Source organism: Mchenga conophoros, linkage group LG5, assembly GCF_057382185.1.
Source record: "Mchenga conophoros isolate Kocher_MC1m ecotype Shallow Benthic linkage group LG5, M_conophoros_male_GT1.1, whole genome shotgun sequence".
Lineage (NCBI taxonomy): Eukaryota > Metazoa > Chordata > Actinopteri > Cichliformes > Cichlidae > Mchenga > Mchenga conophoros.
This window is the reverse complement of record NC_140530.1, coordinates 31,521,251-31,537,860: the sequence shown is the minus strand read 5'-3', so window position 1 is coordinate 31,537,860 and position 16,610 is coordinate 31,521,251. Positions and strand designations below refer to the sequence as shown.

At 40.0% G+C, this 16,610-nt stretch overlaps 1 protein-coding gene across 1 annotated transcript in view; it reads right to left on the bottom strand.

Moving 5' to 3' along the window:
* The window catches only part of LOC146574877 (plexin-A2-like), an 85,212-nt gene that overhangs the window by 59,280 nt on the left and 9,322 nt on the right, over positions 1 to 16,610 (bottom strand). Inside the window, exons 2-3 of the mRNA XM_085274906.1 lie at positions 12,643 to 13,994; positions 7,312 to 7,494 (exon numbers count right to left, since the gene is read on the bottom strand). Of these exons, the coding sequence (XP_085131032.1) occupies positions 7,312 to 7,494; positions 12,643 to 13,866 (1,407 nt within the window). The 5' untranslated portion in view covers positions 13,867 to 13,994. The remainder of the gene's footprint in view (positions 1 to 7,311; positions 7,495 to 12,642; positions 13,995 to 16,610) is intronic.

Genomic DNA, 16,610 nt, shown 5'->3' with positions numbered 1-16,610 from the left:
CAAACCCCTGACAGGCCATCACCCTCCTCCCCCTCCCTTTCTCCCTCCTCCCCACACCTGAAATTCACTGAGGAGATGATGGAGCGGGTCAATGCTGGGCTCAGATCTACCCCCCGTCCCAATCCCTTTTTGTCCCCCATAAACCCCCCACCAGAGCGGCCAAAGGTTCGCCATCGAGCCCCACCCTCAACAGAGCAATCGAAGTCACATTGCCCAGCCTCGCCCCCCTTAGTTCCTCTTCATGCCCTGTCTCCGCAGTCTGATGCGTGATGTGTGGAGGGTCCGGGCTGTGAGGATTATGGCAGTGATGACTTTTCCCAGGAGAAGCTGGGACCCTGTTTACTAGAAGGTTTTAAAATTTCTGTACTTTTAGGTGACAGGAGACATGTGGCCTGGTCAAAACACAGAGAGCAGCACTCTAAAAGATCTTTAAACATAGTAAACATACCTTGTGTGCCACAGACTGCTCCCAAACACGAGGGGACAAGTAATACCTCTAAAACACTTAAGTTGGCTTTATTAAACATTAGATCTCTAGCTGGGAAAACATTTTTAATTAATGATTTAATCACTGAGCACAGCCTTGATTTTATGTTTTTAACTGAAACTTGGTTGGACCAAAGTAACAGTGGAGCTGTTCTCATCGAGACGACCCCTCCTAACTACAGTTTTATCAGTGAGGTCAGGGCGAGCAGGAGAGGAGGGGGGTTGCTGTCTTATTTAATGAATCATTTCAATGTAAGCAGCTATCTCCTGGAAGTTTTCAGTCTTTTGAATATGTGGCTTTACAGCTGAAGGCCCCATCCAAAGTTGTGTTTCTTAATGTTTACAGGCCTCCCAAATACTGCACAGACTTTTTTAATGACCTCAGTGAACTGTTGTCTGTGATCTGTGTTGATTTTGACTGTGTAATTATTGCTGGGGATTTTAACATTCATGTGGACAACCCTCAGGACAAAGGGACTAAAGACCTGAGTAACACTCTGGGCAACTTTGGGCTGACTCAGCATGTAACAGAGGCCACACATAATAGAGGACACACTCTTGACCTACTGACCTCCAAGGCCTGAGCATTCCAAAGGTTACTGTGTCTGATGTGGGCCTGTCTGATCATTACTGTGTTTTCTTTGAAAGTAAAATCTCAGCCCACACAAATATATCAACAACAGTGATAACAAAACGGTGTATAACTGAACACAGTAGTGCAATTTTTAACCAGGTCTTCCCATTAACACCTGACCTGTCCAGAGGGTCAGTCAATGAGCTCGTCAATAGCTTCAATGCTAACATGTTAAATGTAATGGACACTATTGCTCCCATTAAGGTGAAGGTTATCTCTGGAAGGAAAAAGTCTCCATGGAGAAACTCCACACTGGTGAAAAATGAAAAAAGAGAGTGTAGGAAAGCTGAGCGCAGATGGAGAAAAACAAACCTCCAGGTTCATTATGACATTTATAAAGAGAAACTTCACAATTATAATTTACAACTGAGGAATGCAAGGAGGTCCTACTTCTCTGACATCATCACTAAAAACAGCCATAATGCTCGGGTCTTATTTTCTACAGTTGACAGGCTAACAAACCCTCCTGTGTCAGTGGCAGCTGAACTTCATTCGACCATGGCCTGCAATGACTTTGCCAAATTCTTCACTGAAAAAATCCAAAAAATTAGACAAGCAATTGGTACATCAACAGCAGATCCAGGATATGTACTGTGTCCACCAAAAAACTGTTTAAACACCATGAAACAGTTTCAACCTATTAACAGCAAAGACCTGGAGGACATCTTAGGTCAACTGAACTCCTCCTCCTGCTGTTTAGATGTCCTGCCAACAAGTTTTTTCAAAAAGGTCTCAAAGACTTTAGAGTCAGACCTGTTACAGATCGTCAACTTTTCTTTACTATCAGGTGTGTTTCCAGAATCACTAAAAACTGCTGTAATCAAACCTATACTGAAAAAGGACAATCTTGACAAGACACAAATGAACAACTACAGGCCGATCTCAAATTTCCCGTTTTTAAGTAAGATCATTGAAAAAGCAGTTTCTCAACAGCTCAGTTACTTCTTTAAACAGAATAATTGCTACGATGCCTTCCAGTCAGGTTTTAGACAGAACCACAGCACTGAAACCGCTCTGACCAAAGTGTTTAATGACATATGTCTGAATACAGACAGTGGAAAAATGTCAGTCCTAGTTTTACTGGATCTCAGTGCAGCATTTGATACAGTTGACCACAACATATTACTCAAACGACTGGAGAACTGGACAGGTCTTTCAGGAACTGTACTAAACTGGTTCAAAACATACGTAGAAAACAGGAAATACTTTGTATCAATAGGTAACTTCACATCTGAGCAGACAAGTATCACATGTGGAGTTCCCCAAGGTTCCATCTTGGGACCCCTTCTGTTTAACATCTACATGCTCCCACTGGCACAGATTATAAACAACAACAAAATAAACTATCACAGCTATGCAGATGACACACAAATATATATCACAATGTCACCAGGAGACCGAGGCCCTGTACAGGCTCTTGGTAAATGCATTGAGGAAATCAATGACTGGTTGTGCCACAATTTTCTCCAGCTAAACAAAAACAAAACTGAGGTAATAGTCTTTGGCGCCAAAGAAAAACGATTACAGGTCACCAGAGAACTTCAATCTATACATCTAAAAACCACAAACCAGGCGAGAAATTTGGGTGTAGTGATGGATGCAGACCTAAACTTAGAAAAACACATTAAGACAATAACAAAGTCAGCTTACTATCACCTCAAGAATATATCAAGGATAAAAGATCTGATGTCTCAACAGGACCTGGAAAAACTAGTCCATGCATTCATCTTTAGTAGGCTTGATTACTGTAACAGCATCTTTACAGGTCTACCTAAAAAATCAGTCAGACAACTACAGCTCATTCAGAACTCTGCTGCTCGAGTCCTCACTAAGACCAAAAAAGTGGACCACATCAGTCCAGCTCTGAGGTCCTTACACTGGCTGCCTGTCCGTCAGAGGATAGACTTTAAAGTTCTGATGCTGGCCTATAAAGCTCTGAATGGTTTAGGACCAAAATACATCAATGACCTCCTGACCCAGTATGAACCATCCAGATCCCTCAGGTCATCTGGATCCGGTCTTTTATCAGTTCCCAGAGTCAGAACCAGACACGGAGAAGCTGCATTCAGCTTTTATGCTCCTTATATCTGGAACAAACTCCCAGAAAGCCTCAGATCAGCTGAAACACTCAGTTTATTTAAATCCAGGTTGAAGACTCACCTGTTCTCAGCTGCATTTGAATAAAGCACCAAATCCACACTTTAAGCTTAAATTTCAAAACTTACATTTAACTACTGATTTTATCTACTGTTCTGATTTTATCTGTTTTGATTTTATATACTGTTGTTTGTTTGTTTGTTTGTTAATTAGTTAGTTAGTTTATTTGTTTGTTTTAATCAATTTTAAATCATGCTTTTTATTTGTTCTTGTTTCTAATGTCTCTGTAAAGCACTTTGAATCGCCTTGTTGTTGAATTGTGCTATACAAATAAACTTGCCTTGCCTTGCCTTAAATAAACAGATTGTATTTTTGTGTTTTTGGACTGCCAATTAATGGTTTAATTGGTTTATTTTTTATATAGCACATTTAATTACAACAGGAGCGTTGACCAAAGTGCTGTACAAGAATGCAACATAGATTAGATAAAACAACAAGCTTTGCTACCATTTAGACAACTGACAGAGTCAATAAACGGTTAATAATGTGCTGAAATGTGTAACAACATGAAGACTGTCTGTTAGTGTGCACTATCATCCCCTTTTAAACAGTCACCCGAAGTACACTTGTGGCCTTTTCAGAGAGTTTCTTTGTTGGTATCTGTTTGATAGAAGAGCTAGGAGCTCTACAACCAGAGGCTCTCTGTTCTTCAGCCATGAATATCTTTTTAAGCTCTAATTATGTAGCACAGTTATTGGCTGGCCCATGTGTTGTGTTTACTGTCACTGTAGAGATATAAGTCGTGTTCATGTACAACGTCATTTTCCTGCCAGCGCTTGTTAGGCTTTCCAGTGCTAACGCACACGGCAGATATGTGTGAGAGGCGTGAACTGGGGTGCCAGTTAGCTCGTGTTCTGCATTTTATTTTTGGCACGGCAGCTGGTACCAAGGTTGCTCAGGGATTCTGTGATTATGTGGACGGCACAAGAAAAAAAAAATTTGTGATGATTACAAAGAAAATACCAAAATCCACAGTGACTTAGTCAGACTGTTAAAGCATTTGACCCTGGACTGTGTTTGTCTAAGGCTTTTGACCTTGTTTCTAAAAAATTAAATCTTTAAAAGGCTGTTCTTAAAATAGCTAGGAGCCATAGTTAAGCCAGTGCTACTTAAACAAGTGTAAAAAGAGAATTTGTCGCAGGCTATGTTCAGATGCAGATTTGCTGTGTTATATAAGGGAACAGAATGGTATTTGCTGAATGACTCAAAATAAACTACAGAGCTTGTGTTCACTGTTATAAAGAAACATGTCACCCAGTGTAAATGTGAAACAGTTATGTGTGTTTTAGCAGTTTTTTGACAGCAGCTGAGCTCAGAATGATTTAAAATAATATACATCTGGTTTGCACAGGAAATACTAGTCAATTTAATATTGGATTTGATCTTTTTTGCCTTTTACAGAAAAAAAAATGTTTCATATCACCAACTTATCTGTAAAAGAAAATTAACATTAGATTTTAAGACATTCGTACAAGGCGCTATAACCATGAGGCTGAATCCTGGAATTGAAAAGAACTGGAAATCATATTTTAGGGTTTGAAGAAGAGAACACACACATGTTTTTGTAGTTTTAGGGAGCAGCATGAACTAAAACTTGCACATAACACTTAGGTACATTTAATTATGTTTAGAAACATTTAAAAATTCTTATTAAGCGGAGCAAAATCATTTTCTAAATCAGTGAAGTGGTCCTCGAGGTAATTTGTAATGCTAAAAGCTATTCAACCCAAAATCCACCAGGGCACTGTTAAACAAGAGCCACTACAGCTGCATAATGTCCTTTTACTTTAACACAAAGGAACTGAAGGAACAGACGTGCGCTTCAGTTTTGGCTCAAGTAGTCATGGATGGAGATTTACATCAATTTGTTCTCAACTAAGAGCGACTGTCTGAGGGCTGAAGCACAAAATGTGGTGCTGCTGTACCTTTGTTCAGCTGCGTAATGTCCTCCTACCATAATAACCATGATATACTTAACAAAACCAGTTATGCTAATTAGATCATTAATTGAACAGATTATTGCATGAATTTCTGTTAATGGATTAGGGATCATTATTACATCCGCGTGGGTGAGACACAAAAGCTGCCAGACGTGATGTATTTCAGCAGTGTATATCGCAGAGATTTTGATAAATTTGGTAATTTTACATGTGAAAAATTTGTCGTGTCAGCAGATGTATCTGATATAACAGTATCTGCTTTGCTTCTACAATATAATGTTAACGTTGCTCCAGGACCATCACTTGAACTGACCAGTCACATGTTTGTGATGTCACAGCTTTGCAAGTCAGGCAAAATACCGAAGTTTAGCACTTCCTGCAGAGAAAAATGTGATGGTGGGGGTTTGTGTCCAATGTGGAGATATTATTTTTAGACTTCGTGCACTATTAAGTTACTGTCAATCGATGTTTGGGTAAGTTTAGATGCTAAAACTGATCGGTTATGTTTAAGTATCATTTTGTATCATCAGTTTGCATGAATGCATATCCTTGCACAGTGTTAACTATATCTTAAGACGCTTTTCTGGCAGAAACCCTTAAAGGCAAATGTCTTTTATTGTAATTAGTATGCAAGTGCTTTATTTGAAGAGCACTTTTAACTGACATAAAGTCACAGCACAACAAAATGATTGCAATCATTTTAAAAAATTGTTAAAAAACAAAACAAAACTATTGCTATCAGTATGACACCATGTTACAGGATTTAAAAAGTAATAAATGAAAGAAAAAAAGAATCTCAGCAGAAGGCCTGGTTAGACAGAAGCCTTTTCAAATGCCTTTTGAAGGAGTCCACAGAGTCAGCTAAATGTAGCTGGAGTGGTAGACTCTAGGTGTCACAGACTGAAAGGCTCTGCCCCTGCTAGTCTTTAATCTGGTAGGCAGAACTAATAAATTTTGATCCTGCGACTGAAGACTGCGAGCGGTAGTGTGTTTAATAAGATGTTGAGATAAATGATCTGGACCTAGTCGATTTAGTGCTCTGTATATAAGTACAGAAAAAGCATTCTCAAAATCGACTGGGAGCCAGTGTGAGGAGTATAAAATAGGGATAATGTGAGCTCACTTACGAGAACTTATAAGGAGTCTGACTGCAACATGCAGCATTTTTTTTCCCCTGAGTTACAAAGATATGATATCTCAAACACATAACTGCTCAGCTCCTGTGATGATCCTGGAGCAGCAGCAATTATGATGTTCGATATCAGATCATGCCATGCAGTTCTGCTAAGCTTGTTTTAAAAAGCTGCCAAATATGGGATTGAGATAGTTAAGCTCAGAATATCTGATTGCACGGTGGAGAAATGAACCTGCTGTCACAGTGATGTAGTCCTGGCTTGAGCTTGAAGCTTTCAGTTTTTCATGTTAGAACTTGAAAAAGTAAAGTTTAAAGATAAGCTGAATAGACACACAGCATTTGTGACTAAAAAGTATGTAAATCGCCAATATTTATAAAAGGGAAGTCCTGAAATACTGTACAACACATTTAATTTTGAAGTGTCTCGTTTTGTCAGTCCCTTTGAATGATGGAGGCAGTTACCCATGTCCTTTCGTTTATTCATTCACCCAAAAGTTTTATAGAAGAGCAACATGATGCCATGGGATTGTAGTGTAAGAGCATGCCACGGGCATGTTTTGTGTCATTTTTGCACATTTTAAGTATGTTCAGTGTTACAGGGAATAATTAATCATGTAAAAATACATTTAAAAATGCATAAGCAAAAACAAAATGTAGTGTTAACACACAAAATTTCATGGCATGCCATTCATATGGTGTTTCATGTTACCACATGACCCCAAACTAATTATCACAGGAGGCAGAGCAGCCTTAAGAAATCATTGATGTGTTTTGTGTAGAAACGCAACATGGTAAATCATCAAAAGATGCATAATCTCTTCTCATCTTTCCCATGTCTTAAGATCTACCAATTCACCACAAACAATACAATTCATGCATGTCAGATTTCATTCTTTTTAAAACAAGATAAAAAATCCTCTCATGTTTGCCAGTGACTATTAGTGTATAGCTGCACTCACCTTCTTAAGTCGTCCACTCCTGGTCCCCAGGAAGACCACACTGTGTCCACTGTAGATGTAGGAAGTGACAGAGGTCAGCCTGTCCCTGCTCTCAGTGAACACTGTCCGACCTGACACCAGCTGGGAACCCCCCAGGGGTTGGTTTATATCCAGACCGCAGAAGTGATCATCAATGGGAACAGGCTGTGTGGAGAGAAGGAGGGTGTGCGAGTGAAAATATAGAAAAGATTAAGATAATGATGGCAGAGAGTTGTGTTTTTGAGACGAAGTGAGGAAGAGAACCGGAGAGAAGGTGAAAGGAGGAGGGATGGAAAAGCAGTGAGAATGAAATGAAGGAGGAGTGGGTATGACAGATATAAGGAGAGGAAATAGATGTAATGAGAGAGGGTGAAGAGAGCTAGTGGGGGCCAGAAACTGACTGAAATTGCTGTAGACACATGCGAATATAAGAGGAGAACTCAGAGTGACTTATGGTAAGCCTAACATGCATTAAGCGCACGATTTTCAGGGTTAAAAATTATTACTTCAAAAGGGTTTGTGCTGCTGGGTTTGTGAACACGCCTCAGAGCGGGCAAATTTGCGGAGCAGAATAATTGCTGATGGCAAACACGAGAGACGGCGTGTATTTTGCGCCTGTTTCTGTGATTTTTAGATCGCTTGATCTGACATCACAGAGCACAAGAGATGTTAGGTTTTGATTGGGCATCAAAGAGAGCTGCACGCTTAGCAGTCCTATTGCATCTTCTAACATGCACCTCAAACTTTTGCTAATTGCCTGTCACTTAATATATAAATCTACCCTTTTAGGGCTTTTTTATTGTTGTTTTAAATCCTCCATTTCTGAAGCATATATTATTCGTTAGCCCTGAAATGAGCTTTTCCTTTGATCAGGCTTTGTGCCTGAGTTTAACTAAATGTGATCAATTAAGTGAGCATACCATAAATGTATCTAATATCGCACCACTGCCCAGTTCTTTTTGCTCATGCACTTTACCTCCAGTCTTATAAACAAGAAATAGAAGATCCATCTCTCATTTTCAAGATTCCCTCTGGACCCACAAAAGTGTTGCACATATTGCCAAATAGTCAATGTGAAATTCTGCTGCTGAAATTTTAATGACATGCCTATCTGTACACTAAATAAATATATGTGGACACTTACACATATATGCTGTAAATTAATACTGGATTTAGTAGTTGTACTAAAAGCAGAATTGCTTTGGTTGCTTTTTTGACCATTTTGGTTTGAATTTAATCATCAACTGTTGGACTTCCATCAGATTTTGTGGTCTTCTGGGGATTAATCTTCATAATCTTCAAATAACTTCTTGCTGTTGTGACACTTGCGATTGATGATTGAATGGAGTGTCATTTAAAACTTGATGCACACATTTGAGAAAATGCACTCAAATCTAGTACCGCCAGGTTAAAGTTTACGTGAAGATAATTAATCTGAATTTTAGAAGCAGGACCACTGCTCCTACACTCCCCTTCTGGTCCTTTGTCTGTATATGCATTAGGGCTGCCACAAACAATTATTTTGATAGTTGACTAGTCACCGATTATTTTTGCGATTAGTGGACTAATCAGATCATGCATCCATTGGACGTAAAACGTACAGCTTATTGCACCAGCATGCATCTGCTCTTATATAACTATCATTAGCTTACAGATTTAAGTGTTTAAGGTATGTGCTAACTAAAAATAAAGACAAGATGATAGTTTATTAAATTTTAATGACATTTGCAGATTGTTTCGGTGAAATTTAATAAACTCCTTGATATCTAAAATATAACGGGACACCGGAGTATATTCTCGAGCATCTGATAATCAGTTGTCTGCTTGACGTTTATTCAGCTGTGTAAAAACTATAACTTTAATCTCAGCCAAACCGATTTACTCAGGAACAAATAAAATACTAAAAAAAAGGCAAACAATAAAATTTTTAAGTTATCTAAGGGATTTGTATATCATGTTTAACCTGAGTAGCGGAAGACAGCGGTGGGTTTGAAAACGATTTGCCGGGAGTCCGGTGTTCTCACGGGCTCTAGTGAGCCTTGCCCCCGGCTAGCTATCGAGCTGGTGGGTAACAGACGTCTCCGAAAACGTCGGAGCGCTTTTGAAAATATGAGATGTCTTGATAAACTGAACAGATATTTGAGGTTTACACATCTACATTCTCTCCTGAAAATATGTTAAACGTTTATTTTGTGACCCAGAAAGAATAATAAGAGTAATATTAAAACTAATTAGCTGCCGCCATTGTTGGAAACTGAACTAGGCTGCGCTATGAATTCTGGGACACAGCTTCTTATTCTTCTTCGGGGTTTAACGGCAGCTGGCATCCTTGTACATGCAGTGCTGCCATCTTCTGTTTCAGTCCGTTATTACACTCTTAAATCCTACTACTTATTCCTGCGTCTTTTGGGATCTTACAAAGCTTCAAACGACGCGTCGACTATTAAATCAGTCGTCGACGATTTTGATAGTCGACGTAATCGTGACTAGTCGACTAATCGTTGCAGCCCTAAAACACTAAAACGTGTTGTTCTCATTTTCCCAACCCCTCTTTTTCATTCACTTCTGGATCTGCCTGGCTCAGGAGCCGCTGCCAGTCCGCTCTCAGGCCTTCCCCAAACCGCACCATCAGTTCACAATTCTTCATCCACCATTGTCAAATAATAATGAGGATGTGGTCTCAGCCAGTGACTGATCCAGTAAAGATTCTTAACTTGCACTAGATGGATTAGCACAAGAAATATACAGGCTTATTATTAAGTTTATACTTTGGTTTAGTTTATAGTTTCCAGATGGTGTGTCTTCAGGACTTCGGTTATTGTTTAACTGTTCTTGTATTGACACTATGCAGACTTTTGTGATTTACATGAATTATCTCATCTTTTGGAGCACTGCCATGGCATCGAACATAAGTTTTAGGAAACCCTGACGTTTATGCTGATTCCAATATCTGGTCAGTATTTCACTTGGGAAAAAAACTTGCATTTGACCTCAAGAGTGTGTGCACCAGAGACCCTGTGTAGTTTGTCTTTTTCTCAGATTTTTAGATTGCTTGATCTTCTAACGTGCACCTCAAACCTCTGCTAATTGCCTGTCACCTAATATATAAATCTACCCTTTTAGAGCAGCTATTTTTTATCCTCTGTTTCTGAAACACATTAGGCTAATGATCAAATTTTATTAAAGTAGCATAGTTGCCTTTTTTTTCTTTTGGTTAAATGTTGTTATGCTAACAGTAGTGTGATGGATTGCTATTGAATTAAATACTGTAGGTCTCTCTGTTTGGTGTTGAGAACGCCTTAATGCCCAATGAAGCCATTTTCAAGCGCCTTCTTTGTGGCAATTCATTGTGTTGTTCCCTTATCAGGAAGGAAAAGTAGACCTAGAGGAAACTTTGAAAGGATCAACTTGAGAATTGAATGACCAAGGGCCAGATTTACTATATTCGGCAAAATAGCATGTGAGCCCAATCCCCAAATAGTTCTCATAGGTGTGATTAGTTTTATGTGTGATTTACAAAATACAGATACAGGTACAGTGAGTTAATTTCCAGATCAAATGCAAAAAAATAAGACAGGCTTATTTTAGCAGTTAATTGCATGTCCCATTTGTTATTAAATACTTAATTTGCATAATTGATATTTTGTGCCTTAAAAAAGGAACTCCCCAAACGGTCAGCTACAAAAATCTCTGAGTTCCCACCTCTTACACTTTAAGTGATATTATCATTTCACTTAAAGCACCCAGCTGCCAATTTAAAGCCTCAGTCATTAGCTGTGAATTTTATGTCTTATTTGCCCAGCAACTAGCAGAATACTTCTACATCTACATCTACATCTAGATGTAGAAATGTTGCTATTACAAGTGTATTCTAAAAATCTTAAACTAAGAGCCCATCAAATTAAGTTTATGGATTATTGTACATTACAGGCAAAACGTATGATTGCATTAAATTGGAAAACATCAGATCCTCCTGCTATTGGTGCTTGGATAAATTCTTTGGCACAGTGTATGGCAATGGAAAGGATAACGTACTTTCTCAAAAACAAGTTAACATATTTTGATGAAATTTGGAAGCCATTTAAAAACTTTATAAAAGAAGTAAACATCGGACAACTCCTGCAGGAGTGTGGATGAGGAGAAAATTGTTTAGTATGTGCTAGCTATTTCTATTGTCTACTTTTTTTTTCTCTCCTTTCTTTTTTGTTTCCTTGAATATGTATAAATGCCACATATTGTACAAATGTATACATATTTTATGTGGGTTTGTTTTTTTTGTTTTTTGTTTTGTAGGTTTGGAAGAGAGCAGGGTGGGAGGTGAGGGCGGGGAAAAAGGGTTCCTATTACAGCAGCATATAATTGGGAAAACAAACCTTTGTATGTTGTTGCAAAAAGCAATAAAATTTATATTTAAACTAGCAGAATAAGAAACTGCCATTATTGGCACTGAATCAACAGAGTGGAAAGGTTTTGAGCTTTTCAAGTGGTGATCTGCCGTGGCTATACAATGTTGTTACATGCATGAACACTTATATAAACTGTACTGACCACAGAAATCATACCTAATGCATCACCATGCCCAACTGGTACTTGATTTGACTGAGTATTTATGTAACCAGAGAACTAAAGTATCCAATGAGACACATTACAGACACATACAGCATATGAATACAGAGAGAGAGATTTCTTTTGCGATTGCGTTGGTGTTATGGATAACATTACATCTCATTTATTTGATGACATGGTTTAATCAAAGTACATGTTGGGAACCACAAGAGTGATTTACCGCATGCGATGAATATCATTGTTTTCACGCTTCACTTTCAACTTGCTTCCATGAAAGCCTCTCATTATGCAGAATTATAGCTTTTATAAAGGCACAGACTTGGACATTCACAAGAAAGGCAGTTTTTTCTCAAGATCAAGAACAGGTCTCAGAGGGCTCAAAAAATGCTGACAGCGACAAGAGCAGAAGGAGGGAGATGGGGAAAGAGAGGGAGAGAAAGGGGAGGAGAAGGAGGCGGGAGTCGGTGCCTAAACCCCTGAATGAAATCAGAGCTCAATACAGAATTCCTCTGATTAGCATTGTGGAAATAATCTCCTCCAGCTCTTCTGCTCTCATGGGATCTTGAAACCTGAATAGTGTCTTCAGCATAGCACAGACTGCCTATCTATCAGCTGTTTAGGCTGCAATCATACTTGCAAGTCTAACTTTCAGTACAGCTCTACTATATCACTGCTACACACTACTGTGTGATACTTTCGCTAAATATATGAAGTTCAAAGCAGCATTTCTCCCTAAAATCTACCTACCGCCTTGGTGCACTGCACGTCCTTTCCCAGCAGCCAGTGCAACTCCAGATTTCCTTCTCCTTGGTAGCAGGACTGCAGCCGCTCCTTAATGCGGGTGTTGATGTCCTGGATGGTGAAGATGCAGAGAGCAGAGTGATCTGGAGGGTCGTGGTACTGCTTCTGTCCTTTCGAGAACACAGCAAAGAGCACATCCTCTTGAGCACTAATGTTGAGTGACTTAGCCAGAACCCTGCCGGCCTTGGACAGGTAAGCTGCCTGCAGCAGACGGTACTCCTCGCCTCTGTGAATGCACCCCACAGGAAGTGACACATACGAGTGGAACTTCTTGTCACCTTTGCACAGGCGGATGATGCGGGATGTGTAAAAGAGGTCGCCAGGGGAGCCACCTGCAGGCATCCCGTTCTCTGGAGTCTCTGGCTGGACAGTCATGAAGTAGACAAAGCTGCTGCTGGCAAAGCCATAGATGTAGTAGATGTCAAAGTGTGGCACAAGAGCCAGTGTGTCTGAGGGGATTTTAATCAGAGAAGAAACAAAATCAGTGTGAAGCTCATAGTCCAGCATGGCGGAGGATTCTGGGTCACGAGGCAGCTTTCGGCTGGAGATAGTTGGAAAGTAGTCCTGTTTTCCGCCTACGGCAGTGCCGATGTATAAAGTCGCATCCTGACCCTGAGAGGGTACAACAACTCCATACATCGTCCCAGTCTGGTTGTCACTGGACAGGTAGTGCTCTTTCTTATGCGTGGGCTCCACAAGGATGAACAAATCATCCAGCCTCATCAGCTTACAGACGCCCTGGTAGAGGCTGCCACAGGCCAGCAGCCGGTTGTGAGAGTAGTCGATAAGCAACAATTTGTTAACATTGTCAGTGGAGGCCAAAGGCTCAGAACAGGGCTGGACAATTAGTGGAGGATAACATGCTTTGTTGTCATACTCTGGTCCTGTATCATGAGACACCAGGAGTGTTAGATTAGAAGACAACTTGTAAATTCGATTGACAGCTCCAATGTACAAAGCCCCAGTAGACTGATGCACAGTCAAGTGGTTCAGCGACCACTCCCTCCTCTCTGATTGGAAGGTGTTCATAGTTTGTCCTAGAGTCATCTTTTGATTCAGAGAGATTAGAGTCAATAGCCACAGTGCCAGGGGCCATGACATGACCTTTAGAGGACCGTGACCTTTAGTGAGGCCGCAGTAAGTCCATCCTTTATACAAGCACGTTCCCATCCCCACGTGGCTCTGAAAAGTATTGAGCTCAGACAAACAGGGTTGTGTGTCAACAAGTAGCAGGATTGTCCAGAAAAAAGATCAGCTCAAGCGGGGTCTTGTTCTCCTCAAGTGAGCTTCACATCATTCTGAAAAAGAAAAGACAGACATTTGTTTTAGATCTCAAAAAATCCTTGATTCTTTCAAGTGTGAAAGATTGCTTTTCAGGATATCGTTAGGCACTAAAACCCTAGAAATGTCTTGTTTTCTTCTCTAGCTCTGCTTAGTCAGACACATGAGACATCAAAGAAACAAGTAATCATTTGTTCAAACTGTCTCCCCATATTTACTAGCCTGAGAGATGGTCCAATATTCCCCATATCAACAGGGGGGCTCATTATATTCGCCTTTCTGTAAGAGAGACCTAACTGTGGCCTATTACTTGAACAAAGCAGTGACACAATGTAGCTGCGCGTTCCCTCTGTTTGGGTGGCTAATTAAATGATCCAAATGTATTAATTATGCATCCATATTTTGGGCTCCCTGTTTTCCTTCCTCCCCTCTGCCTTGTTCGTTTAAATGGTTGAATCCAGGAGGAATTAATCACTCTCCAATGCGGCCGACATTCCTAAATTAATCAGGCTTTTTCCAGGGATGGCAGGGAGTCATTAGAGATTCAGAGCCTGGCAGTATCAACTCACACTTCCCTTTTTAATTTCATTAGCATATTTTATGTAAATATTTCCAAGGGACAAACAATGTCCGTCAAACACATGACGGACAAAAAAGATGGATGAGTTAGCCACATGAATGTTTGATGGATGTACATTTTTAATTTATTTATTTTTTACTGTTATAACGTTAATATAAAATATCTTTTCGTCTCCCATATGGCCAGACAAAATAAGCTTATCTACAATAAAAAGAGGGTCTTTTTTCCTCTATATAAAGACTGATGTTTTATGATGGCAACACAAGCATCGTAGATAAAGTAGCTTCACATATGCCGTTACTTCATCGATGTCCATTAAAAGAGTAATAAAACTGTCTGCATAGGAGGATACATCATAAATTAAAACACCTACATCACTCTAAATCCTGCCTGTGTGCTGCCTGAAGCTTCTCCAATCATACACTCAAAGGTGGTTTCTGTCTCTCCTTTGTTATCGCCGTTACTACACCAAAAGCACCTTCACACTCTTCTAACAATCCTTTAAAAATAAAAATAAATGAAATGCTTTCAAATTTCCTCCAAGTATATCCTGCCAAATCCTAGAAGACTATACCTCGGAAGCAAACTGTCCTTTTTTGGCTGGAACTAACGTAAGCGGGGTGTTTTCTCAGTGAGACTTCCTGGTATAAGTAAAGGTTAAATGAAGACAGCCATGTCAGATCCTAATGCAGAGGTCATGATGCGGTGGGTGCTCTCCATTGGCTGACTAACAGGATGTCCGGCTGAGTTGAGCTGGAGCCAGGGATAGAGCGGATGGACTGACACTGAGCTGGCTGGGCCAACTCCAGCTCCACTCCAGCATCTCCTGCCCATCTGTCCCCACCGTGCTCACACAGGGGGAGAAGTCACTTGAGTGTCCCGACCTACTCTGCTCAATTTGGCAGGCTCAGTGTGAGCAACTCTACCAGTAATTGGCCACCGAAGAGTAATATCTGCCACACGCTGCATTGGAGCTCTTAAATCTGAAGTTTAGTGTTTGCTTTTGTTTGTTTAAAACAGATTCCATTTATAAAGACATGAAATGAATCAGTCACAGTCACAGTGCTATCTTTGCTGCCTTTGTTTTAGAAAACAGAGAAGTCTTTCCTTTTTTTTCCTGACTGGACACAAAAAAAACATGTCTTTTATTAGTTCTCAGAAAGCCTAGATTTGGCAGGACATGTTGGCTCTAATATTTACATCTTTATTTAAGGCAAAATGTTGTCCAGCAAATTCTTTCTGAAAATCCCTCAGATCATCTGCTTTGCAAGCTGATGAGCCCATGAACCAGTTTCTGTTTTCATTTATCCTGAAAACCTGATGAAATCAGTACTCATGCGTGATTGAAATACTGGAGGATGAAGCATCTGGATAAAATGAAATATAAACAAGATTCATGTGCTTATTTTCAGCAATGACCATGAACTAGTGCTAATTGCGAAACTTTACTTTTTGAAGTACAGCCTTTTTCCCCCGAGATCTTTCTTCTTCTTTTTGTAGTCTTTTAAATAATGGAATGTCAAGTAATGCACTTAAGAGCTGCTTGAAAGTTGCAGAGTTAGAAAAATGTGACTGAATTCTTGAGCTGCCACAGAAAAGGGATTTTTGTGCTTCAGCTGGGGCTGTCTCTACTTTGTCTCTGCTTTGGATTTCTCTGCTTGAACTCACTCTACAAACTTCCAACTTAAAACCTTTGGTGTAATATGCATTGTAATCTTATCAAAAACTCAAGTGATGACCTTTCCTCAACTGGAAATAATAAATAAGACATCGCTCTTGAGGTCTAACAGCAAATAGCAGACCAAATGATATTTACAGAGGTTGGCTCGAGTCTGGCTTGACCTTAAACAACAGACACCAGCAGTGATACCCACAGGTTAATTCAGTGCTGAGAGTCTCCAGTGAAATCCTCAAAGGAGTTACAAAACAGGGGAGAAAAACACGAAGAGAAATTAAGGAAGTGCTGGTGGCAAACGGAGCTGGGCAGGCATGCAGGCAAGCAGCAGCCTCGTCGTTTCATCCATTTCTGTTCTGCCGGCTTTGGTCACGTCTA